At 39.9% G+C, this 27788-nt stretch overlaps 1 protein-coding gene and 1 pseudogene across 4 annotated transcripts in view; both read left to right on the top strand.

The window, feature by feature from the left end:
* LOC117667697 (uncharacterized) overlaps nt 1–11485 on the top strand; it is a 36052-nt gene extending 24567 nt beyond the window's left edge. For all 3 annotated transcript variants that reach the window (XM_060693096.2, XM_060693097.2, XM_087883315.1), the window contains one exon: nt 9113–11485. In XM_060693096.2, the coding sequence (XP_060549079.2) occupies nt 9113–9867 (755 nt within the window). In that variant the 3' untranslated portion in view covers nt 9868–11485. The remainder of the gene's footprint in view (nt 1–9112) is intronic.
* Nucleotides 10225–11485, top strand: LOC148116959 (large ribosomal subunit protein eL30 pseudogene; annotated as a pseudogene). The gene has a single exon (XR_015731599.1). The product of XR_015731599.1 is annotated as a large ribosomal subunit protein eL30 pseudogene (transcript).
* Nucleotides 11486–27788: the final 16303 nt, after the last annotated feature.

The following is a 27788-nucleotide window of genomic DNA, read 5'->3' on the forward strand; positions in this document are numbered from 1 at the left end:
TATTGGGGCTTTATTTTGGCAGATTAAACCTCTGGAGAAAAGTTGGTGCTAGTGAAGAAAGATTGATAAAATAACAAACAGCATGGGAAAAACTGTTCAAAGATAACTTTATTATGCATGGGCAGTAAAGGAGAAGGCTGGATAGTATGCTTCAACTTTCACAGAACTAGTGATTGAGGTAACAGAGATGCAATGAAGGGCTAATTTATGCACACAAGGCATTGTGCCAGTGTGTATTATTTATTTATTAAATTTAAATCCCCCCCCCAATCTTGTTGTTTAGGGCAACTCTGGTGGCTTGTATTGTTGATTTCGGTTTTACAGATTATGTGAATCCAGCCACTGTGGATGATCAACAGTGGTTTTATGGTTTAGCAGTATATATGAGAACCAGTTTGATGTAGGGGTAAAAGCACCAGGTTGGAAACTGGAAGGTTGTGTGTTCTAGTCCCGCCTTAGGCTTGAAGCCAGTTGGGTGACCTTTGTGAGTTGCTCTCTCTCAGCCCTAGGAAGGAGGCATCTGCAAGCCACTTCCGAAAACCTCTGCCAAGAAAACTGCAGGGACTTGACCAGGCAGTTTCCAGAAGTCAAGATTAACCTGAAAGTACCAAAAAAAGAGAACTCAACAAATAGTTATGTGGTGAAAAACTATGGTTAAAACAAACTGTAGCCTAGTGCAATATGGGAACATCCCCCATGTCTTGTAGCTGTTTGTGCATAATTAATTTATAAAAATCAGGTCGTGCTTAATCCAGTGTAAATGGACGTAAACATCATTTTGAACTATTAGATTTTGTTTAATTCCATCTTCTTTTAAGATCTAGAAGGGGAGTGGGTCTCCTTATTTTGAAGATTGCTGGAAGAGAGTGACTAGTTCAAAGTCGCTCAGAAGAAGAGTGGTTTTTGCACTTGTATCTGCCCAATACTATAGTGCAGGTATCCTCAGCCCCTGGTACCAGAGGTGGGTTTCAGCAGGTTCTGACCAGTTCTGGAGAACCGGTAGCAGAAATTTTGAGTAGTTAGGAGAACCGGTAGTAAAAATTCTGACTGGCCCCGCCCCATCTCCTCCCGAGTCCCAGCTGATCGGGAGGAAATTGGGTTTTTTTTTTAACAGATTAACAGATATTAACAGATTAACAGAGTCGGAAGGGACCTTGCAGGTCATCGAGTCCAACCCCCTGCCCAAGCAGGGGACCCTACATCTGCCTCTACCTAGGATCAAACTCACAACCTCCTGATTGTGAGGCAAGAGTTCCACCTCTAGGCCACCGGGTCTTGTCATTTTGCAGTAACCTTCCCCTAAAATGGGGAGGAAATGGAGATTTTACAGTATCCTTCCCCTGCCACACCCACCAAGCCACACCCACAGAACCAGTAGTAAAAAAATTTGAAACCCACCACTGCCTGGTACATGCACCAGACTCGGCCATGGCATGCCAAAAACCAGGCCACGCAAACACAGCGAAGCCCCATCTACAGGATGCTGGCAGCACACAAAATCACACTCCTTCCGGTTCGCAGAAAAACCTCTCTCCACAGAACCGGTCCCTCGTCCCCAAAAGGTTGGGGGGGAGGGCACTGCTATAGTATGTACATTATCAGAGTGCTTAGCCGTAGGATCAAGTGAACCTCAGTATCGAACCTAAGCAATAGCACTTATAGGTTTCAGTTCTTGCAGCAATAAAGCAAATTTGCAGCAGGAATTTTCCTTCAGGAATGTTTCACAGTGAGGAGACGGGACATTTAGTGAGCAGACAGAGGGGAGAAGATGATGTTGGCCAGTTGGCACAACTACTTCTTGGCCTTCAACGAAGCCTCTGAACCTCTTGGCCTCTCTGCCTTCCTTCCGTCATGGACATCCGTCTCCTGTTTATATTCTTAATAACAGGCTGGGTCAATCAGGTGGTGGGAATCTATTTCTTCTGTGTTCCTCTCTTTAAACATATTAAGATGGTTTGTGAATTCTAGGGCTAGTAAATTCTCATTCTGCTGTGCAGCAAATAGTTTAGATTTTAACAGAATTGCTCTCCCAAATTTTATCATTTGTGCACAGAGTATATTATTAAGTAAATGATTAGGCACAAGGGTGAGGGACAGACCATCATCACCAATAGAATTTGTTTAGCTGTTACTCATTTCAGTGGTGAAAGTTAAGAGATAGGATTGGGGCTCCTGCTAAATTAGGAAAGTTTTTTTTCCATATTTGTTATTGTCTTGGCAATTAACTTTTTTTTTAGACTATTCAACTGGCAAATTCTAAGTATTGTACAAGTTTTAAAAAGTGCAGAAACAAAGCAGCATTATACAGTATAATATTGTGATAGAATAAGATGCTGTGATTTGGAAGAGAATTGTAACATTTGTCTGTTGTCCAAACCTTACAAATCCTGCCTAATTATGATGCTGAGGGGTGGGCCCAATTGCCTTTTTATAAAAACAGATTAAAGGACAGGTAATGGGAGAGGTTGTTAGACGAAACTGGTGTTGTATTTGTGATACGCAGATTGAAATGCTATGTGAATTCAGGCTCTGTTGGAGGAGAAATCTGCAGCTGAAGATCTGACAGGAGCAATCCGGTTAAATACAGATTAAATACATTAAATATCTTAATAAATTAAATATCTTAGTAGATTAAATATCTTAATAGATTAAATTAATAGATTAAATTAATAGATTAAATATGGATTAAATACTAAATACAGATTAAATCTAGCTCAAAAACAGTAACTGTGTGTTCTGACCTAGGCTTCCTGATATAGTAAAAAGCACACAATTAGTCCCAAAACCCCTTTTTTTTATTTTAAAGGCTGTGAATACCTTTCATTCACAGCACGTGCTGAATCACCAGGAGTTTATAAATAGTCCAACAGAAGTCTGCCATAGTCCTTTGGATAAGGCTGGTAAACACCTACCTTTATCTTCTTTGACACGCTGCCAAAGACCTAATTGGCAATTATCTTGGCAAAGCCACACGGAAACACAGAGTCAAAAACGGAGCTTCAAAGTACAGGACCCAGTTTGTGGGGGCAATAAGCTGACTTTGTATAAAATATACAAAAGAATGAAGGCTATTGCTTAACGCATTGTAAGCCGTCCTGAGTCTCCGGAGAAGGGCGGCATATAAATCAAATTTAAAAAAAACAAAAAACCGACTCCATCCACAACATTGCTTCCTGCAAAAGCCCATGTGCCTTTGCTCTTCCTTTATGTCTTATGGGAGGAGCCAATCATCTCCAAGCCTTACTCCCGAGTTGTCCCTTTTTTTTTTTTTTTTTTTACTGTTCTGGCATGTGTGCACTAGGAACAGGCTCCCCCTGTTCCTCTGCCTCTCTGATGTCCGACTCTGGAGGCTCCGGAGTCCGCACATAACTCCCAGATGGCTTTAGCCCCATCTCTGCCTCCGACGCAGAGCCCTCGTCCGAGCCTTCCCCAGACTCCAGTACTGGCCCATGTTCCTCCCCAGCCTCCTCACTGTCCGACTCTGCTGCCAGCTCCGCAGGTTGCTGGCGGACCACAACACTGTGAGATTTGGAGCCCTAGTGGATGATCACATGAATATGAGCCAGCAGTGTGTGGCAGCAGCCAAAAATGCTAATATAATCCTTGGTTGTATAAACAGAGGCATAGAATCAAAGTCACGTGACATATTAGTACCACTTTATAAAACCTGAGTAAGACCACACCTGGAATACTGCATCCAGTTTTGGTCACCACATTACAAAAAAGATGTTGAGGCCTTGGGAAAAAGTGCAGAGAAGAGCAATTAAAATAACTAAAGGGCTGGAAACTAAAACTTATAAAGAATGGTTGCAGGAACTTGTATGGCTAGAGAAAAGAGAGACAAGATAGAAGTATTCAAACATTTGAGGGGCTGCCACAAAGAAGAGGGGGGTCAACTTATTTTCCAAAGCACCAGAAAGCAAGACGAACTAGAAGACCTCTAAGGTCCCTTCCAGATCTATTCTGATTGATTGAAGGTTCAAAAGGGAAGATCTATAGAGGGAATTGGCTGATGAGAAAGACTGCAATTCTTGAGGGGGGGGCGACTGGGAATGAAATGAGGAAAGCTTGACTAAGGGGCAGGAATTCAAAGGAGCTCAGGAAAGAGTTATTTTTTCTTCCTCCTCTGTAGGCTTAAAAGCAGGCTTGAGAAGCGAAGGTATTGAAGCTGCCAAATGGAATGAGCATATCAAAGTAATGTTAGACAGACCCGCGTGAATCAGGAAAGGTGAGGCAGCTAAGAAACTATCAAAAACTCCGTATTGAAATGCCTGCCTAGTTTGTTCAACTAAGAAGACCATTATATATTTTAGAAATAAACACAAAACACAAGTGGGAAAAGGACTTTTGGCTTCGGTTTGTTTGCATGCTGTCCTATATTTGTCCATGGAAAGAAGCCCAGAGAAAACAAATCTTTTCCAGTCAAGTAAGAAATCGGATTTGGAGGAGAGAGAAGAATCCATACACACAAAGGAAACAAAATGAAGGGGGGGAAAAGTAGAAAGTAAGAAATATGATCTTGACAGAAATGTGCAAGAACCATTACCTAGGCAAAAGGGATTGAAATGTTTTTTTAAGGCCAGAGCAACAAGTTACATGTCTTCTTGATTCACTGGAGTATAAGAAGGGGGAGAAAGTAAAGCCGTTCAGACTCACAAAATTTTGTTCTAGCCAATCTCAAAAAAAGTAGCTTAGCCTTTATGTAGAGTTGATTACCTAGTCCGGTCTACCAAGTAGAGCTGACAACAAAAGACATTCAAGTATAAAGTTTGAATGGACTTTTCAAGTCTTAATTTAAGAAAAAGTGTTTGTATAGGAGGGCAAGGTACCCTGATTACTAAACCTGTAAATCTCAAATCCATCCAAAGTGTCACATAGACAGCTAGAAGCTTCCTGTGTTGAAAATGAATAAAAGACAGATCTGTTATGAATAAGTTGTTGGATATTACTAATGTTGCATTTGTGCTGTGTGGACTGGAGGTGTGATGTGAATCTGGAATGTAGAAGTCCTAACCCCCCCTCCCCCATCTTCTGGATTGAGGCCGCTCTCAAGATGGCCCCCACCTGGCTATTTGTTTACAAGACTGGCTCTTCATTGAGGCATTCAGTGTGAGAGCATGAGATCCCTTCCTTCATCACGTTTGCCATCTTTTATCTTTGTTTTTTTTTTATGTTTTAGTGATTTTATTATAATTTCTTTGATATTGCCTCCCAGAATCATTGAGAGTTGGCCTATGTACACTCTAGAAATTCTAAGATCGTTTAAAGGCATTTCAAATACATGTTGGAAATGCGAACAATGAGAAGGGATATTGTACCATGCTTGGTGAATGTGGTAAAAAAAACAAAAAAACTAAAAAATTCTGGATTCAAATGCATACATTCAGAGGATTTTAAAGATTAATATACAATTGAGACCAGAGGTCATTCTTTTGGGATTGATGGGCAAACAATTGGAAAAAGTCATGGAATTTTGTTTTTGTATATGATAGCTGCAGCAAGATTATTGTATGCACAAAGTGGGAAAGATTTACAAATCCCTACAATGGAGGAATGGTTGGTGAAGATGGAATTCACTCAGATGGCCAAATTGACTTATTTAATTAGAAAAAAGACAATATCCACATTTATTGCTGACTGGAAACCTCTTTCGGACTTTATGTATAAAACAGGGCAAAAAACCTTGTGATTTATGGTTTTTATGATTAGATAGGATAGATTATAGAAAGAAGACAGTGGTGGGTTTCAACCGGTGTAACAACCGGTCTGCACAAGCGCTTTGCATTTCAGAACAGCTGAGGCGCGGCAATCTGCTCTGCTACGCCTATGAGCTGGGCTGTTGTTGTCCGCCGGCGGCCTGCGGAGCTGACTGCAGAGTCAGACAGTGAGGACGCTGCGGAGGAACATGGGCGGGAGTCTGGGGAAGGCTCAGACGAGGGCTCTGCATTGGAGGCAGAGATGAGGCCAGGGCCATCTGGGAGTTATGTGCTGACTCCAGAGCCTCCAGAGTCTGACATCAGTGAGGCAGAAGAACAGGGGAAGCCTGTTCCCAGTGCATGCATGCGCACTGGGAACATAAGGCAAGAACAGTTAAGACAAAAGGGGCAACTCGGGAGTAAGGCTTGGAGATTGACTCCTCCCATAAGACATAAAGGTGGAGCAAAGGGACATGAGCCTTTGCAGGAAGCAACTTTGTTCGTTCTGGTTGGTTTAAACTGTGAAGCTCTGTTTTGACTTTGTGCTCTGTTTGGCCTTGCAAAGCTAATTGGTAATTAGGTATTTGGCAGTGCTTATTAGCCTTATCCCGAAAGACTGTGGCAGACTTCTGTCAGACTATTCACAAACTGCTTGGGACTCATTATGGGCTATGAATGAACATAATTCACAGCTGTTGAAATAAAAAGAGGGTTTTGGGGACTAAGTGTATGATTGTTACTGTCTCAGGAAGCCTTGGTCAGAACATGGGCAAAAAACGAACAAATATAGGTAGATATAGCATGCGGGCGGGAGGGCCCAGCTGACGGTCAGAGCGAATTGGTTCACTTTCAGCTCACCATCGGAGCTACTGGCTCGCCCGAACCAGCCCGAACCGGTAGAAACCCACCACTGAAACAAGAGAGACATGTTGCAATTTTATAGAAAGAGATAAATTTATAATTGTACTTATAATTGTTCTAAAGAAGGTCAGAAGCCACAGTATCTTTTTTCTTTCTTTTCTAGTTTGCTTTTACTTTTTTCTTTCTTGCACTTTTAACTTTCTCTTTGATTTTATCTTTTTTCTTTATATTAGTTTTTATTATTGATTTTTAATGTTTTCATAAAATTTTTAATAAAATGATAAAAATGTTGGGTGACATATAAGTTTAATATATTTGTATTATTATTAAAAAATAAAACAGCATTTTGTAAAGTCTCAATTGCTGCATGAGGACGCTTTTCATTAGAAACCTGTGTGGTACAACATTCTTTTACCTTTTTTTTTTTAAGCCACCTGTGATTTTTCAACATAAGAAAATCTTGATTTTTTCTTTTTGTCTCTTACTGTTTAAGATATCTTTTGTGAATTGCAGCTAGCTACTGAGTTATCCTGTTTCACCTCCCATAATAGTTTTACCAGTTTAGGAAGAAGGACATTTTTGACATTTGTGGAGCAAAATATAGAAATGCTTGCCGCCTTTGATGTACTGGGGTGTGTGCATGAAATCTAAGTGTTAAGTAACTAGAGACAGAATGACAATAGAAGAGTTTTACTATGCTTTTAAGTTTTCACTGTTTCACATGTAAAAAACAGAGGACAATATTATTATCAAAGATAGAAAACACCAAGATACTGTTCCAGCAAAAGTGAGGCATGGTAGAATCTTCTCAAATGTTGTGTTGACTTAAGAAAATGTCAAATTCTGATTTTTATCGAAGCTGCTGGACTGGATCAGAGGGTTAAGCTTTCCCATTGCAATATTTCCCTATTTCACCCCTCCACCCTCCACCCCAGGCCAGCTGCTGTAAGCTTGTGGGGTTGGGGGGGAGGGAAGGAATACAGGAACAGCCTTTAAAGTCTTACTGGTTCAAGGCCAGCCTGCTAGACACAAATGCTCTTAGTTATTTTATCTTTAGGAGAGGAAACCTGCTCAGCAAGTCTCTTGACAGCTTCTGCAGACAGTGTTGAAACCTGCTCTTTCGCTTAAGTACTTAACAAAAGGAACAAACTCATTACAAGTATTGGCCTTCAGCCAAATGTGCTTGGCCGCTGTGGTGCAGGGAGAATTGACAACCTACAAAAGGTGCCCAGATTCTGCCCTGTGCTAATTCTTTTGCGTGCCTCCTGAAGCATGTGTTAACTGGCACAGAAGCAAAACGTAGACAAGACCCCTCTCAAGTTAGGAGGGATCATGTGACTTGCCTCATTGGATTTTAATCCCCCCCTCAAAAGCCCCTTAAAATAGAGTTTGGCTCTTTAGCATGCTGTTGCTCTTCTCAATGGGAGAAAAGGTATATAATTTTTGACAAATACATTAGTTGTTCTTCTCTTGATCTGAGCTCCCCTTCTACAGTTTTGTTCTATGCCTCACTTTCCTGGATGATGCTCATCACAACAACTTTCCTGCTTTAATGCTTTTTTCTCTTAAGGGCCATTATACATACTTCCCTATGCATTGTTAAGTATTTATAGGTCCCTAAAAAGAAAGTCAAAATGTCTATATCTAATCTTGATAGTAGCTAACTATTTAAATGACATAGAAAGAGGAAGACTGGTATCAATTTGAAGATTGTTTATTTGTTTATTTGTTTCGATATTGTAAGCTCCATAAATTACTGGCAATTTCTACCTTAAAATAAACATGTAAAACACATTTAAATAATCCAAAAATAATTACATAAAACGGTATGATAAGATTGTAGACAAGTTTTAAAATAAAAATAAAAGCACAGTTGGTGGCTATTTCTATATCTGTCTCTAACCATTGATCTTGTTGCCTCTTTTCCTGTCTTACTACTCTGGTGACATTGATAGGCAGCATTGTAATAATATAATTTTCATCCTGGACAATTTCAAGGTCTTTCTCCCAACTTCAAACTTTTCCTTATAACTTCCTTCTTCGTAAGTATTCCATCCTTTTCTCATCATTAGCCTATCAACATAGTCCATATCTGTCCACATTCCTCTTCTCTATCTAGTTCTCTAACAGAATCCATATGGATCCATCCCAACTAAGCCTAAAAATCTAAATCTTATACTTGGGAATTAGTCATCTTTTGAGAGATGCTCTTAGAAATTACAGCTTGCTGACACTTTGTAGTAGGAAGTTGGTTCTCATCCAGTTTACTGCTCCTTCCTTTTACTTTGTCCCTGCTATATCCTGAAGCTTTTCTCATTCATGGCAGCAAGACTGTTCTGGAGGGCCTAACAAGATTTTATTCATTTTGTGCTGGTCTCTTGAATGTGTTTTATCAAAGCCAACCTGCACATGTCTGCTGACTGGGTTGGTTGCAGGAGGGATCGATCCTTTGGGACAGAGGACGGTGCATTTCTAATGTGTATTAAATTGCCTAACCCATCTCTTGTAAAAGCATCTCAAGCAATGTATAATTAAAGTAATATTTTTCTGTACAGGTAACACTTTGCCTAGTCACCAAGCACAGGAGCAATCAAATGGATTTTCTTCAGAGCTTCAGCAAGGAAATGCAGACTCTCCAAAATACACAGAGGTAGTTAACTCAAGCCAACAAACAATGGAGAAACTGAACATGAACCAACAAAGGAGCTTGAGTCCACAAGCACCAGGTTCCAACGTATCATCCCCAAGCCCACTGCAGTTCAGGAAACTCCCAGTGACTCCCAAAGAGGCCTGCCTATCTAGAATGTTACCATTGACACAGAACCTAGACAACCTAGTTTACGAAAGCATTGGTATTAAAGAACAGGAATTATATAGCAAGGATAGGTTGGAAGGAAGGACGGACTGTCAGATGGCAGCTAATGATAATCCGATCTGTGCCATGACCAATGGATTTGGAGCAGGGCCTGCGGTGCTTGGTGGGAAAGATTCTGAAGTTGCAGGATCCAACAATGTGCATATGCAGTTGTCTCCAGCTCAGCCATGCCAGGAGTCATATGGCCAGTTGCAGGAAAGGGCACCTGAGAAAGAGGCCCCTCAGGCTCAGCTTGAGCCTGACTCAAGGAGACTAAGTGCCATGTATGCTCGAGTGTGCAAGCGAACCAAGGCATCTCAGCCAGTGCAACCTGAAAATCGTGATGAGCCTAAGGAACAAGAAGAGGAAGAACCCCCACCCATTCCAGAAAAATGTTTTGAGCACATCTATGAAAGCTTGAAGGTTTGTGGTGAGATGCAGGATGGGGGCTTGTAGGTGCATCTCTTTCTAAACTGGAAGGTGTACTGTATGTTCTAATTGGGCAACTTTTAAGTGTCATCCATTATGCAGAAAAGTCAGTTATGTACATTCATATGGTATTCATAAATCTCTGTGGTATATCTGTGCTAGTGAAGAGTTGTCTGAAATGTAAGCTTTTTAAAAAAAATAATAGTTCAAACTGCTACTATTTTCCATCTTCCCAAAAATCCTGGTACTGGAAAATTCTACCCTCTTCTTCCACTTTTGTAGCAAACACTTTTTTCCATTCCGACTTCCCTGGGCCTTTTTTCATTGCCCGGCCAATTTAGAAGCACTCTTCTGGCAACGGCAGGGCCAATGTGAGCTGGCAAGATGGTGGCCACCAAAACGCTGAAGAGGTCTTTAGAGTTGATAAACTCAAGACTTCAGTTGGTTCCAAAAAGTGTTAAATATGAACTTGGATATAAACAAACTCTGAAAATGATTTGGCAGGGCAAAGCCAGGTTAGTTATCCTAATCAAGAACTGTCCTGCTTTGAGAAAGTCAGAAATTGAGTGCTATGCTATGTTGGCCAAAAACTGTTGTGCATAACTATAGTGGCAACAATATTGAACTGGGAACAACTTGTGGGAAGTAGTACAGAATATTGCACTTGCTATAACTGACCCAGGTGACTTTGACACCATTAGAGGCATGCCAGAACAAAACAGCGAGAAGTAAAATTAATAAACTTAAATTCTGTATAATAAAGCTGGCTATAAATCTAAAATGATGTTCATCATATGATAATACCCCTGAACTCATTTCAACCCCTAATTTGATGGATGTGGAAGAAAGCTGATAAGGACTGAACAACTAAGTGCATAACTGACTATATGTTCTTGACTCACCTGTCTTTCATCTTGCAATTAAGGAAACTAGCAGGATTGTTATCAGTAGTGGGTGGAGCTTGCAGCTTCATAGAAAGCAACAGTGAACTGTACATTCAAGGTGGGAAGCAGTCAATTTCAGGGTTTTTTTAGCAGCTTGGTACTTTCTGTGAGTACAACCCTCTGTCATTTCCACAAGGGAGGATGCTGTGGACTCCCCAAAATCTGGGTCCTTTCTTGGAGAATACATTGGGAATGATAGGTTTTATAATCCCAAACCTTCCATAATCTGTAAACATAACCCGGATGATGGCACTGGCATACAGAACACCCCAAAAAGACTTGGGAAAAGTAGTTTTAAGTAACTCTAAACCGGGGTTTTTAATGTGAGATTTTACATCCCTACTCAGTTGTGGCTCTCCTGTTTGAATATATATGTTCAGAATTGTCCTACACTCTGCCACAATTTAATTCCCAGAACTCATAAAGAGGGGAGAGGGAAGAAATCATTTGAGTCTTGGAACATACATTCAACTAGCTACACCTTTGGGTAATTATTTTGCTCACTCAAATGAGAAACTGCATTATACAAATGATAGGGGACATTTTGCATTCTGTCAAATTGTAATATTCAAGATACACCAAATCTATTGCATGTGTTTTAAATATGTATTTAATCTATTTTTTTAAATAACTTATCTTCACTTTTTGCATTGACAAAGGAATCAAGACAGCTAATAAAATTAAAGTGGATTTGAATACCAGCATCAGTAGCTTGATTGTTGTTTGTTTATTCATACAGTTTAAAGGCCACGCAATTCCCAATTATTATGGGGGTGGGGGTGGTATCACCAGACCAAGGAATTCATAAGTGTTCCAAAGACAAAATATACCTACTGCACAGGGAAGGCACACTGCTTAATTACTTAATGGGACCTGAAGTACATCCACTTTGTCCAGTCTCACTGGATGATCAGAAACAACTGGAGACAATTGGTTGCTCAATCAGGCCATGAAAAGCTTTATGGGAGAGAAGCAGCCCCCACAATGAGACAAAAATTTAAAAATTGGCAGTGTTGCAAAGACACTGCTACCTGAGTCCCAAGGGCAAAACCAACAGGTAGGTGTCCAACCCCAGCACAGAGAGCAACTTTCCAACACCAGTATGGTTTCAAGATGGATGAAATAGGCCCACAGATGTCTCCACCCAGCCTGGCAGTGCTGCCATTTCACCAGAAGTCTCTAGCTCTTTTTCAGGGACCTGTTCACTGTCCCCCTCACTGGACAAAAGCATCCAAAGAGTTAAATCAACTACCCTGGCCAAATTTCCTACCCTGGTAGTAATGGGACAATAGAAAGTCTCAGACCCACACCTCACAAAGCTGGCAATCCTGCTCTAACCAGCCACACACTGCCAGTTGATGACTGTGAACCTTTCCTAATCTTCCTGTGTTCACCACATATTCAGCTGGCAAGGAAACCAAGTCATGCTCAGCTTTAGACCTCAGGCCACTCCTTCAGTGGCTCACCAGCATGCTCCCTGCTCGCTTCCACAAAGTGGCTGCAATCCAGTGCAAACGTAAGCATGGTCCCCGGCATTACATGCTGGTTTCCAACCCAACTCCTTAGTCTTTCTGATTATCCATACCGACAGTCCCAAAGATGGTTTTTCAAAACGCAACTAGACTTTCTGTTTTTTTCATTGAAGATGCTTTGCTTCTCATCCAAGAAGCGAAACGTCTTCAAAGAAAAAAACGGAAAGTCCAGTTTCGTCTTGAAAAACCACCTTTGGGACAACCATGACCTGGATGACCGAGAATCTCCATAGACATGCATATTGATAATTACAAAAGAAAGGAAGCTATATGTGCACAAAGGTTCAAGCATTATGGTTCTATAGAACTGGTTCTTTACTTGTTTCTCTGCATATCACAGCACTCCATCATGTTCCTGGTGGTGCTTTTGATTAGAGCAGGATGTTGGCTAGGCCTCTTCAACTAAAGAAGGTGACCCAGATCCTGTAGTTTGAGAATTGCAAGGAAGGTCGGTGATGGCCAGCTGCTCTTCAGGCAAGACTGTCTATGAGGCTGATCTTGCTGCCAGTTTTGTTCAAGGTGATACTTCCATTTAGTTGAACAGATTTATTCAGTAAAGCATTTGTAGTGAAGGCAGACTGAATTATATTTTAAGTAGCTGTATGAAATAGAACAATGGAGTAGAACTATGGCAAGTACTGTTAAAAGTAATTTAGATCTCAATATTTGTAAAAATCTAGATTATGCATTGAGCTTTAACAAAGTTCAGTAAATTCAGGCATTGGCTAACTTCTGGCTGGCTAACTCTGGCTGGCTCACAATAAAGACAAAGAAATACAGTTTTTAAAAAAGAGAACAGGATGGCAAAAATAGTAACGCCTACACAAACGTCTCTAAAGGTCAGCCCTCAACCACCTCGGCTCAAGTCATGGCAGAAGAGATAAGTTTTTAAAGCTTTCTGGAATTCCAACATAGTAGGAGTTGCATAGATTTCCTGGGGAACCTCATTCCCAGAGTGCAGGTGTTATAACAGGTAAGCATGCTTCCAATGTTCTTATACATGGCATCAATTTCATTGATCAAATGAACCCAGAGTGCATCAATGCTATTGACTCAAACCAGCCTGGCCAACGTCTGGTGAGATAGCCAATCCCTCAAGTAACCAAGTATTGTCCCATGTAGGAGTTTATAGGTCATGACTAGCACCTTGGATTGCACTCAATGGCATATGGGCCACCAGTGCAGCTCACATGTTACATGAGCATACCAAAGCACACCCAAAACTGCCTGCGCCGCTGCTTTCTAGACCAGATGAAGCTTCCAAGTGGTCCTCAAGGGCAGCCCCATGATTAATGCATTGCTGCAATCAAGCCATGAAGTGGCTGAAGGATCTCCCAAATGCAGGAAAATATTTTAATGCATTGGAATTCAGTTTTCAGATTTCAATTAATAGTAGAAATAGACTTGCAAAGAAGTGCTGGCAGTTCAACAGCTAAAGTGAAATAACTGTACTGAAGTAAAATAAAAGTGTTTCCAAACTTGTTCTTTCTCTACTTCCTCTTCTTCTTTAATGGAGGGCCTACCTTTCATTTAGTCTTGGTGACTGCCTGGACAGGTCCATGTCGTTTAGTTATCAATATCCTAGATGTGGTTTATCACTGCCTTTTTTGCAAAGATGAAAAAGAAAGCAACTGGCTTAAAGTCACCCAGCTGGCTTCATGCCTCAGCTGGGACTGTAACTCACACTTCCAGTTTCTGGCCTCATACCTTAACCACTCTACCAATCTGGCTCTCCTGTGTAAGTAAATCATAAAACTTGAAACTCTTATCATCACTTCATTCACAAGCTTCCATTATTCTGGCTTACTATAATTTTAAGCCACACTCCTTTCTGAATTTTTTTTCTTGTAGATGCACTGTGCTGAACTCAGTGAGGTATCCCAAGTTACCAGAAACACAATTTTTTAAAAATTGCTTATTACCTCAGAGCAGGCCATGATTTTGAGGCAAGTGCTTATTTGATGAAAGTTTTGTAATGTGCTGTGCCTCGAATAAAGGGCATCTGACTGGGGATTTCTGGGAGTTGAAGTCCACACAACTTAAAGTTGCCAAAGGTGAAAAATGATAAGAGCATTTGCACTATATGCAAAAGGTTCCTACTCTAAAAGATTTTAGGTAACAGAAGTGGAAGTACCTCTGTCTAACGCTCTATCCAACCCTGGGTTAGCAGAAGCAGCTTTCAGATTCCAGTCAGGTTTATATACTACAGTTGTTTGAATAAGCTTTTAATAAAACACATTTGGCTGGTTCACGCAGCACAATTTGCCATAAATCACGGTTTATATAAAACAACTGGATTTGCAAAACAAGCCCTGTATTAACAGATTAACAGAGTTGGAAGGGACCTTATAGGTCATCTAGTCCAACCCCTCGCTCAAGCAAGAGACCCTATACCATTTCTGACAAATGGCAGTCCAATTTTGCGTGAACCCCCTCCCCCTTTTTTAGTCTTTTTAGTTTTTTAGTTTTAAATTGTCATGGGGTTTTAAATTGAATTGTTTTAAATTGGGCCAGTTATATAATTCTTTTAACAATTTTAAATTTTGTATCTGCATGTGTTTTAGCTTTGGCTGTTCACCGCCCTGAGTCCACTAGGAGAAGGGCGGTATACAAATTGAAATAGATAGATAGATAGAAAATAAATAAATAAATAAATAAATAAATAAATAAATAAATAAATAAATAAATAAATAAATAAATAAATAAATAAATAAATAAATAAATAAATAAATAAATAAATAAAATCTTTTCTTGAAAGTCTCAAGTGATGAAGCTCCCACAACTTTCGAAGGCAACTTCTGTTCCATTGGTTGGTTGTTCTCACTGTCAGAAAGTTCCTCCTCCTTTCTAGGTTTATGATCATTTAAGCTTTGATGCATGAAGCAGCTTTATATATTCATAGAAAAATAAATTTTGTGGGGGAAAAGGAGCAAAAACTTAGCACAAAGTCTTAGACTAGTTTTTTTTCCTGATCTAATATTTTTCAGAGAGGTTAAACTATAGTTTCTACAGTACCCAATGACTACTATACTTAGTATTTTGGAAGCTGGAGTTCACTACAGGGAAGCATTTGAAAAGGTATTCTTTCCTCCTTATGTTTTTTTGTCCCTCCCATTTATTTTTTTTTCCTGCAGGGAGACACTTACAGTAACTCTTCCAGAAAACTAAGAATCAGGAAGCAGATAGAAAACTCCAGCCCAGTCTATGACCAGCCATCCCATTCTTTGTAGAGCTGTGGAGCCTGAGCAGGGACAAAAGAAAAAAAAACCTTCCAGAACTGGATATCTAAAGGGATTCTGGAGTTGAAACAGGAAAGTTTGGTGGCAACCCCCATTATGAAATGCCTAGATATTAGCGAATCTAGAAGATGCAGTTTCCACAAATGTTCAAGATCCACTTAGAAACACATACCACCCTATAGCTTTTATTGAAGACTTTGATATTTTGGGGAATGAAAGAGAAGAACATGCTTTCTCAACCGTAGCAAGCTATGCCTGGTTCTCTGATCTTCTCACATTGAATTGACAATGTGATTCCATCTAGCAGAGGGATGGAACCAGGAGTGAAATCCAGCAAATTCTGATAGGTTCTGGAGAAAGGAGCCTTGGTGGTGCAGCAAACTAAAGTGCTGTTAAGTAGCACTTAGCTGCCAGCTGCCTGCAATTACTGCAAGTTCAAATCTCACCAGGGTCAAGGCTGACTCAGCCTTCCATCCTTCCGAGGTAGGTAAAATGAGGACCCGGATTGTGGGGGAAATAAGCTGACTTTGTATAAAAAAGAACACCACTTAGGGGGGCCCAAAAGCCCTACTAAGCAGGTATATACAAAAGTATGAAGGCTATTGCTTAATGCATTATAAGCTGCCCTGAGTCTCCGGAGAAAGGTGGCATATAAATGGAACAAACAAACAAACAAACAAACAAATAAATAAATAAATAAATAAATAAATAGCGGAAATTTTGAGTAGTTCAGAGAACCAGCAAATACCACCTCTGGCTGGCCCCAGAGTGGGGCGGGAATGGGGATTTTGCAATATCCTTCCCCTGCCACGCCCACCAAGCCATGCCCACCAAGCCACACCACGCCCACAGAACCAGTAATATAAAAAATTGAATTTCACCACTGGGTAGAACCTATTGTAATTTCCAGAGTGTTTTGCACAAATGTATCTAGAAAACAAGAGCAGCTTGGTTTTGACATCTTCAAGAGACTGGATGCCTTTTTATCTTCTCCCCCCCACTCTCCTTTTCCCTCAGTGCTTAGACATATAATGTAATTCTTTGAATATCATGACTAATTCATAATGTGGAAATTAAATAGCAGAGCCAGCCAAATATTCATCTTTGTCGGCTATGTATTTTGGGAATTAATGTTTTTAATATGACTAATCTCCTGAGCTTTGTGTACTGATGTACTCTCACAACAGGTGTCAGCGATCAGCTGTTCAAGGCCTAATTCTCATTGATGTCCTGATGACCTGTCTCTGAACTGTATCACTTCAGATTATAGGTGGGGGATTATGTAATTAATTGAACCATGAAATTTTTGTCATTGTTTTATTCCTTTCGAATAAAACTTCTCAGGGAAAATCCTTCTCATTCAACATGCTAGTCTTCTATTATTTGAAAGAAAAGGCTACCTAGAAGGCCTTTGGAAACACATTGGCACTAGCAATAAATGTCGGTCGTTTTTATAAAAACACTGACATTTTATGTACTGTTTTATTGATATTTGCACTGTTACCGTTGCTCAGAAGCACCGTTTGCCCTTTTGAGCCAATCAGACTGATGAGCTACAAATACACAATTTACAAGTAAATAAAACACTGCATTTTACTTGAATGTTTCTCAGTTAAAATTAATCTTTGGGACTAGTACCTGAAATCTGCAGTGATATGCTGCAGAGAAAAAATTATTTCGATGAGAATTAGGAAATTAAAAGGGAAGAGCTATTTCCAATGAAGGATTTAATCTTTCTTTCAGATGGATAGCTAACTAGAAGATGTTTGGCTAGATTCATGTGTGGTTAATAGAAATACTTTTAATAGAAAAGAGATCACTGAAGATAACTCAGTATCTCATGGCTATAAAAGTGAAGAGTTTTGCTCTTCGTATTGCTATGGCACAATTACTATGCCTCCTAAAGCATAATAAATTGGTTCTTTGCTTAGTTTTCCTGAAACAGTGCATCACATGTAATTCCATTTATAGAAAAGCAGAACTGATGAAAACTAGATTGTGTATTTGTAATTCCTCGAAAGGTCGTAAGGAAGGTGCGGTTAGTCCCCAAATAATTTCTATTTTGTTGGCTAGACCCAGGGCAACACAGACAAGTGCATTGACTTTGATAAGGCAATGAACAGTCACTCTCCCCCAAAAGGTTGCCTTATATTTGCATCCTCCTCTTTATATAAAACTGTGGATTCATGGAACTGTGGATAAATATTCAGGAGGAAGAAGGAACACAGAGAGTCTATCTAGAACAGGGGCGTCAAATTCAAGGCCCAGGGGCTGGATCTGGCCTGTGGGGCGCTTAGATCTGGCCCATGCAGCTGCCCTGGAAACAGTGAAGAAGTGGCCCTCGGTGCCTCTGCCAGCGAAAATGAAGCTCCGCTTTTGCTGGCAGAGGATTGCAGGAGGCTTTTGCAGCTGAAAACAGAACTCGTGAGGGTCGCATGCAGCTTTCCCGAGCTCCGTTTTTGCTGGCAGAGGGTTGCAGGAGGCGATTGCAGCCAAAAATGGAACTTGGGAGTCTGTTTTTCACTGGCAGAGCACTCAGGCCACCACAGCCCCCGACAACGACATGAGTGACGTCAAGCTGGCCACACCTGGCCATGGCCCTCTACCCCCCCAAGGTCAAGCACAACCCTGATGTGGGCCTCAATGAAATTGAGTTTGACACCCCTGATCCAGAAATATACAAGCAGAAGGCCCAGATGTCCCCTCAGGAATGAACATGTGCTAAAATCCAAGAGCTTAATCAAAGAGGTAATCAGTAATAAGTTTAGCTAATTCTGTGTGGTTATTTTCCCTATTGCTAATGAAATTTGTCTTTGGCTTCCTTGGTTTTAGAAGGGAATTTTGGTCTTTTTCACTTGTGCAAGACTACATGATCATACAATTATCTTTTGTGTTTCATGATTTTTAAATTCAGTATTTCTAAGCTTGGGGTAGGAAGATTGAAACCACTGTCCTTTCTATTTCCTAGAGCTGTGCTGAAGGGCCAAGTCTGGAATACGACGTTTAAGATTCCTCCAACCTGACAATCTAGGAGGGTGAAAAGGATCTTTTGCTGAGCACTTTTGGAAGAAGGACTCTGCCTGATGTTAAATAAGTGTTTACCAACTTGGGCAGCTTCAAGATGTGTGGACTTCAATTCAGTGGTCGGTTGCCCCCGGTTCAGACCGGTTCTATAGAACCGGTAGTAAAACCGGTGGAAGGCTCCGCCCACCAACCCCGACGTCATCTGGAAGCTTCTGCACATGCGCAGCCCCGTTGCAAACCGGTAGTAAAGGTAAGTAGAACCCACCCCTGCTTCAATTCTCAGAATTCCCCAGCCAGTATGGCCATTGTTAAGGATTCTGGGAAGAGGCTGTTCCTTCTTTATGCACTGTTAGGCTAGAAGATCTGTTGGAAATCATAAGGAGACTTTTCATGCTAGAAAGCCTCAAGCCTTCTCCACGCAAGAGGGATTCCTATAATTTTCACAAATTCCACAATTGCTATAATTGGCTAATAACAATTATAAAGTTCTGGGAATTGAAGTCCACACTGACCAGGTTGCTCAGCACTGTTTTAGATCACACGTACCCCGTCTCCCCCACTTTATAGGAGACTGAAAAATAGTGGCCATTATTATGTCATTACTATCTAAGTCTATAATATTTGGGTACTTAGAATTTGAAAAAAATACTATGAAAAAAAGAGTAAAAAAGATTCCCCAGTAACCTTTCAGTTGCTAGATGCACTTCAGGAATAAAATGTGTGTAGAAAAACTAACTGCTTTCATTTTGCAGTGTTACCCTTGTCCCATCACTCTGAGATCAAAGAGGATATTGTCTTCTGCCCTAATTCCCCTCTCCCTCCCAACACTTCTGAATACTGGCTGCTATCTGTCTTCTAAAGCAACAAAAGAACACTATGTTAATGTAATGGCCAGCCCTGGGCTAGAACAAAGCGAGAGCATTTAGAATTAGGGCTCTGGGATAACCCCCAATGTTGCTGCCTGGTTGGGGGCTGGCTGGCAATGAGAATGGAAAGCCTGGCGTGGAAGAAGAGCTGAAAGTGAGATGAGAGGGCAGCCTCATCACCTCTGCCCTAAAGGTTGGGTTCCCCCCCCCCACCCTTACTGTTTTTCTCTGGTTAAAACAGGCTTTGCAGGTTTGGGGAAGGGTACAGACAATTCTATCCCCTCCCCATGTTCTGGCAATGACCATGGTACAAATACTCCTATCCAGATAATCTTTGTCATTCTGCAAAACTTTGGGCTTAATCTCCTGCTTTCTAATATAGAAACCTATATTTATTTCACATGGCATTCTTGAAGCCTACTGATTTGACAATCAAGTAAGACTGGGTGAGTTTACTCACGTACACCTGTAAGAAGTATCTTTGCCAACTGTCTGCGTTCTAGGCTTCTGAGTCACAATTCTATCCTAATTGAATAAGGAAATGACTCCTTCCAGTTGTGCTCAAAAACTCTTGATTTCATGGGCTTGTCCATGCAGTTTTCTTAGAAACAATATGGAAAGTGGTTTGTTTTTTTTAATTGTCTTTTTTCAGGCTGTTTTTCAACTTCCCATTCTAGTCTACAGCCTTAGTATCCTCTGATAGTCTCACTTCAGAGTACTAACCAGACCTGACTCTGCTTAGATTCGGAGCTGAGGAAAAAAAAAAATCAACCCCTCGGAGATCAAGTAATTAGTCCATTTTTCTTTGATGTGCACATGCAGCAGAATTTGGTACTTTGAGTAAGAAAGAGATTGGGAAGTATTCAAAGATGCAGTAGAACATCTTCTCAGTGCTCCACTATTCGGGAAGTATTAGAGACCCCTCAATAAGCCACAAAAGTCCTTCAAAGTGCAAATCCAGTCCCACACGCCCATCCTATCCTCACAGTCTATGGAGCCGAAAAATGATGTTATGTCTCTTACATTACTTCTGTCTGAACAGATCCATTGAAGTCATGAAATCTAATATCCTACTCAGTGCAGGAATCCAGATTAAAACACCACTTCTTAAACAGATCCAGTAAAGGGTTGCTCACCACCTCTTTCTATTCGAATAAGAAAGGTTGGAGAAAAGATTATTGGGCCACAGCTTCAGCACTGGGAATAGTACTAAAGAGAGTAGAATGAACTCTGTTTCCATCAATCAGCCTGAAATTTTGTTTGGTTCTTTGGCAATCCATTCAATTTGCCAGCTGCCATTCAGTCTGTGAATCCTCATAAATCTAATCACCTTTATACAGATACGATCACTGAGCCAGGTTTCCTGTATCTTGATTTCTTTTTTAAATGAAGAAATTTGTATTTATCTCTATTAAATTTCATTCTGGTATTTTCAGTCCACTTTTATAATACTTTTGTAATTATATTTTGTAATATAAAAAGATATTTCTGAATGTTATTTTTGTTTCAGGGTATTAGTTATTCTTATAATTCTTATCAGGATTCTCTTGAGTTCTCCATCAAGAAATGTCCATGAAGAAATTTTGAAGAGTACCAGACCCAGATCCAGATCAGAATCCCATGACATCATACTTTACCTTACTCCAGTTTGATGAATAACATGATAAGTGTTCTTCAAATATTTTTTTCTGCTAGTTATAGCTTCACTAAATATACATACCATCTTCCCTACAATTAAATAGGTTGCAAATCAGAATGTTTTAAACTTTTTATTTTATTAAATGCTTTGTTAATCAAGATATATTACATCCACAGAATTCCCGCTATCTACCGGTATTAAAGAAGTTACTTAAAAATGAAATAAAGTTAGTTTGACAGTCTTGTTCTTTTTTTTTTATTGAAAAAGTTTTACAAATACAAATTTTTCCCCCTTTCACCCCCCCTTTCCCTCCCTAGCCCTCCCTTGCCCTCCCCTCCCCCCATGGCTTCCAACAGTCTTGTTCTTGATAAACGTATCATTGAGTTGTTTCCGAGTGCTTACAGATCAATCCATTTTATGATATAAGGTATCAATCATCTTAGTTATCAAGACTGACTGATATCTCTAATTCTCTTCTGGAGATAGGAATAACATTTGCCCTCCACAAATGTTGGTACTTCACCTATCATCCAGTACTTTTTATAATTATTTAATACTTCATTCTTTGACATATATATGCAATATACCAGGGGTGTCAAAATCAAGGCCCGCAGGTCTGATCCGGCCCGCGATGTAGTCTGATTCAGCCCTCAGGGCTGCCCTGGAAAATGTAAGGGGCAGGCCCATGTCACTTTGGCCCGGTCTACCCATTGCGAAGAGGAAACATGCCAGCAGTTTGGGGAGTGGCGTCAAGATGGTCACGCCCCCCCAGTTGGTCACGCCCCCCCCCAGTTGGCCATGCCCAGTGAATGGTGTCAAGCTGGCCACACCCACCCAGTCAGCCCCCACCCCCCCGAGGTCTACCACAGCCCTAATGTGGCCCTCAATGAAATTGAGTTTGACACCCCTGCAATATACTGAATGTAATTTTATCTTTCTATGATCAACATTTGCAGGAGGCAGATAATTCTAAAAAAGAAGAAATACAATCTTTGCAGAATTGCAGACTCCTGCAAATGTTGATCATAACAAGATTAGATTACATCAGTATATTGCATATCCATGTCAAAGATTGTATTTCTTCTTTTTTAAACAGACTCTAGAAAGTGAATGAGGCATGATAGATATGGCTTCTAGAGAGATTTTCTGTTATGTTTTTTCTGGCTTGCCGGTTTTTGAGCAGCACATATCAAAAGCTGAACTTCATGCATATCAGTCATCACTGCCCACCTTTCTGCAGGTGAGTTGGGTAAGCATGCTGTAGCTGATGACTGGAGACATCTTTCTGGATGGAGACCACCCATGTACTCTGCTAGCCATACTGTATTGCTCTCTTTGCTACTAAGCTATAAAAATAAAATATTATTATAGGAAGCACCATTACGCCAATCAATTTAAGAATTCTTAATCCCCCAGGTTGTTTGGCTGCTTTTTATTTGCTGCTTCTATATTATTGTCAATGCTTCTTTTAGTAATGGATTCAGCTACTGAGTGCTAAGTGGGTTGTATGTTTCAGAGATAAAGAAGGAGACATTAAAAGCTGCTGAGAGGAATTCCCGACTTTGTAGGGCTATGTCTCCGTGAATCGTAACTTGTCTCCTGATCACCTGAAGAGAATGAGAACTGAGCATGCTCCCTTGGAACAAAAGAAGATGCAAGTGAAGAAGAGTCTGGAGAAGAGCAGGACTGACTGACTGGTAGTCACACTTTCTCAACAGAAGCATGTCATACACGAGCAATCTTTTGCAGCAGGTTTTGGCTTGCTTCTGTTAATCATTTTATTATTACATTTTACCCTGTCAGCTAGGTATTTTTATTTCTAGGGTGGGAATTACAAACACATATAAAAATAACATGACATTAATTTGAGTCCTCTTTCATTCATACATTTGCAACATAATTCAAACTTTGGAAAAATCCTACTGCTCTGCAATTAAGATTGGCCAACAAGTTGCTGAATAATGAAATAGAAAAAGGAGATGATATTCAGCAATGGTGGGTTCCTACAGAGGCCCTCTGCATTTCTGGTCACTGCCCGTGGCTTTTACCTTCCTTCTGTATTTTAATTAGCTGGATCTAAGGAGATGGATCACAGTCAATTACTTATATTAGATATCAGTTGTGATTTTGTATACATATGTATGCTTTGAAAAACAAGATTTGCTGGGCTTCCATTTTTGTTGGCAGGTGCAGGCTCATTGTCTGATGGGTAACTTTTTAAATAGATAAACAGCACCTCAGGAAATGGGAGGGGAAAGCCAATGAGTTTTGAAGTGAGGCAATACTAAACTAGTGTTTCTTAAACTTGGCCACTTTAAGACATGTGGACTCCAATTCCCAAAATTCCCGTCAGCATGTTTAGGAATACAGAAAGGGAAATTTAATTTGCAATACTAAACTCCTTGGGGATTTTTTTCCCCTTACAATATCTTTCTCAATGTGTCCCTTCTGGGTGTGCTGAATTGCAGTTATAGATAACACTGAAGGCACAAACATGAGAAACATGGTTTAGGATCATTGTTATACCTCCAAGTTTGTCTTCCCAACAAGACCTTTTCTCCTTGCTTCGATGAGACGTGCTACGTCTGGAATATCTGGTCTTTCCTAGCATTGCTATAGTCCTTGGCCAACCACTTGCTCTCATTATCTGCTTTAGCTTTCTTGCTACAGACTTGGCACATATTGAGAAAACACAGTCAAGTTTGTTTAATAGCTTTGCCCATGAAAACATTATGCAAATATGGTAAAATGAGCAGTTATGTGGGGAACTGAGACAGCAAAACTCATGCAAGAGCGTTGAAGTGTATGTGGGCTGCCCATTTGCACAATCTCCTCAACTCGAGCATGAAAATGGGCAGAACGTAATAAGAGACTGTTGACTGGCTGCAATCATATGCACGCTTACAGGTTGTCCTTGAGTTACAACCATTCATTTAATGACCGTTCAAAGTTACAACGGCACAGAAAAAAATGAGTTATGACCAGTTTCACGTTTATGACATTTTTGATTTATAACTCTAACATTTATGATTTATAACCCTAACTCTAACAAAAAGGGTTTATTCAGGTATGTTCAAAATAAATGGGGAAAAAAACCCCGCAAAATGCTCATGAGGCACACACAAAAACACAAATATTCATATCCTCCTTTGGCTGAGTCTTCTCTCCAAATCAGGCAGTTGACTGAGGAGGCAGGATTGTGGCTTGAGGTTAAGAGAAATATAATTGGGAAATACTGCAAGTTTAAAACTACATCCTGGAGTAGCTGAAGCCACTTGCTGATGGTCTACTAAAAACCTCTGAGTGTTATTGTTAGGAAGTCTGGGGAACTGGTGAAATGACAGTTAAATGGAAGGAATAAAATATCCCTATTTTCACAAAGATATTGACTCCCTGGTCCACATTGTAAAATAATCAAAGACCTTGAAAGTAGTGTAATATGATGACTACCAGAAATTGTTAATTTCTTAGGAATAAATCTTGTCAGATTCATCTTGGATCTTCCTTAGTAGATTATAGTAATTATTTGGACATACTAAATCTTGATTTTAGCCAAAGATTTGACAAAGTATCTTTGTCTGATCAGCATGTTAGTTAAGTATGTGCTGATGACATAACAATTGTATATCTAGGTGACTAGAAAAATAATGATCATTAATGATTTAGAAATGGCTGAAAGTAATAGCATTAATTGAATAGAGAAAATAATGTACTAATACAAAATAAGGGATTTTTGTCTTGGCCAAGTACATATGTGAAATATCTTGGAATTGGAGTTGATGAGTATGAGTCGATGAATTCACATAAAACGTCATATGGAATTTTAAGTTGTATCATCACAGCATCATTTCCATACTGGAAAGTAATCACTCTGTTTGCTCAAAAAACAAATATTATGTCCACTTCTAGACATTATGCTTTAAGAATGATTCAGACCAACTAACACAATGCAGAGAAAGATAAAGAAGGCAATCAAGATGTTAGAAATTAAATCTTCTAAGAAGACATTGAAAGAAAAGAGAAGTGGCATACGATGGCTATTTATTTTACTTGAAATATTACAGGCTACCCAATGCATTGTTGTTTGGAAAAAAAAACCAGTTGAGACTGGTTCTTGATCATCCAAGAGTATCTAGAATAGAATAATGGATTCAAAATTACCAGTAGGTGACTTCTGAATATAATGTTAGAAGAACTTCCAGATAGAAATAGTACAATAGTTTGATAGTAGAACAAGTGACCGAAAAAGGTGTTAATAAATGAAGCACTGGGCAAAAAGAAAAAAGAAAAGAAAAGAAAAGCTGTTTATGGGAGAAGCTTAAATTTGTATTCCAGCAGAAGGCTGGGTTTGGCAGCTTCATTATCCCCTTCCAATTCTGTGATGCTGCTTGTATATCAAAACTGGAAGGCAGGGAGGTATCTACTATATTCTTCAGACATGAATTGTCCATCATAATTCATGTTAAAATGCATAGTTTTGTATAAAACTGTATCTGGCCTTTTGAAAAGTTTCATCTGGCGCAAACAGACCTGTATTTACTCTGAGCAGAAGATGTACATATTGCCAGCTGCATGCCAAAGGTTTTGGCAATGGAAACCCTGAACGGGGTTTAAATTCCAAACTTTTATCAACCACTGAGTTGTAAATGAAGAAATACCTGATAAAGGTATCGAATAAAACCACAAGTTGAGCAACCTGAATTATGTTATTGCAAGGACTGAAAACGTTGTAGCCCTGCCATACAGACAGAGATGGCAAGGATGCCCTAATGTGCTGCCTTAGAGATATGTTGGGTCTACAATTCTCAGAAAAATGCAAGAATAAGTAGGGCTTTCCCTGCCCTTCTCAGAATGCAGGACTCTGTGTGTGTGTGTGTGTGTGTGTGTGTGTGTGTGTGTGTGTGTGTGTGTGTGTGTGTGCGCGCGCGCGCGCGCATGCACATGAGTACATGTGGTTTTTCTCTCCAAGACAAGATTCTTTGTTTTGAAAGAGCAGCTTTCATGGGCAATTTTAGAACAAGAGGATGTCTTGTTACTGTTTTTTTTTGAGATAAACAAAGAAGGAAGAGAATGGAAAATGAAAGCAGAGAAACAAATAGGGTGATATGCGATCAACAATGTAAAAATGTACAACTTTGATGCTGGGCTTCAACTCTAGAAAGAGCTTTACAGCAATACTGACTTGCAAAGTAGTTTGTGCATAAGTATGTTATCCACAATACAGCATATTTTAACATCCGCTCTATCTATAAAGTTCCTTAGTTCATTCCCCCAGCATGATAAGATAAAACTGAAAAGACTCATTCGAAACCCTGCGGAATCCATATAAGCTCACAGATTTGAAGGGTTGAGATATCTTTTTTTTTTGTCTGTACCAGTTTCATTTAAAACAAGATGACAACTAGATTTTAAACATAAATTTGTATTTCTATTGGCATTGTTCTTCCTTCATCCCCTAGTCCTAGGCATAGACTAGTGAAGTCTAACTATGCTAAGTATGGGCGTATGGGTGGCCACACGTGGCCAAGGAAGTCATATACTGAAAGCTGACTTGGTGATGCACACTCCATCTCTTACATAATTGCATGTAACATCATAATCTTGATGTTTCTATGGCTAGGAATGGGGGCCTTTGATGCTAAGGAAGAACTACAGGTAATTCTAATCAATAAGACTTACCTGAACCTTTCTAAGTCTAAAACTTAGGCTTTAAAGTTTTTAAGTCAGTTTCAAATCCTTTTTTAAAGTGCATATTTTCCCATTTATATAAACTGCCACACCTTCCCCTCTGTGGCAGTCCTTCAGACAGTTTAAGACTATCATATTTTTCCTGTCTCTTTTGTAGTTAAACATACACAGATCCTTTAATTAGTCCTAATTCTGCTTGGTTTCCTGATTTTTCACATTCGTTTTTCATTCATTCATTCATTCATTCAGTCAGTCAGTCAGTCAGTCAGTCAGTCAGTCAGTCAGTCAGTCATATTTCTCAACTGCCCATCTCCCTCAAAGAGGGAGGGTAATATAATCAATAAATAAACAACGTATAAAAATAACATTAAAATTAAATTAGGATTAACAACTTTAAAATTATAGATTCATGACAATTAAGCATTGAAAGGTTTAAAATCCTAAAATGTCCATTTAACATTGGTTATTACAAGGTGAGGGGGCTGTCATAGGATTGGCCAGTCCCACAGATGCATGGTCTTCTGTATCCCACATGCAAGGCTGCAAGGCCAAGATTTGACCACAGAAGAAGGTTCTGTGCAGAAGGTTAAGAGATTGGGGGCTTTCCTCACCTCTACTGGCTGGAAGGTACAGGCAGTAGTAGAGAAGGCTCTCTTCCTAAACCCCACTAGCCTGATAGAGTGAGATAAGCTGATGAGATGGGGTGAATCTGCTTCTGTAGGTAACCTGGATCTATTCCATGTAGGGCTTTATACTGGTAGGTGATGACCAACACCTTGAATTGGACCAGGAAGCAAACTGGTACCCATTGCCCAGTGCAGTTCATGGAGCAAGGGTCTTATGTGCCCTTCTTTGGGCATCTGGATAGCTCAGTAGTTGCTTTCCTCTGAACTCTTTCTCCCAGGCCTTTTTGAATTGTTGGCCTGATATTTCAAGTTGTGTCTAACCAAGGCAAAGTACTATGGCATATTCCTGAAAATCTAGTATTTTTTCCCTCTATAAAACTCATCGTGGTT

This window comes from Pantherophis guttatus, chromosome 1 (assembly GCF_059756535.1).
Source record: "Pantherophis guttatus breed Tessera chromosome 1, ASM5975653v1, whole genome shotgun sequence".
Classification (NCBI taxonomy): domain Eukaryota; kingdom Metazoa; phylum Chordata; class Lepidosauria; order Squamata; family Colubridae; genus Pantherophis; species Pantherophis guttatus.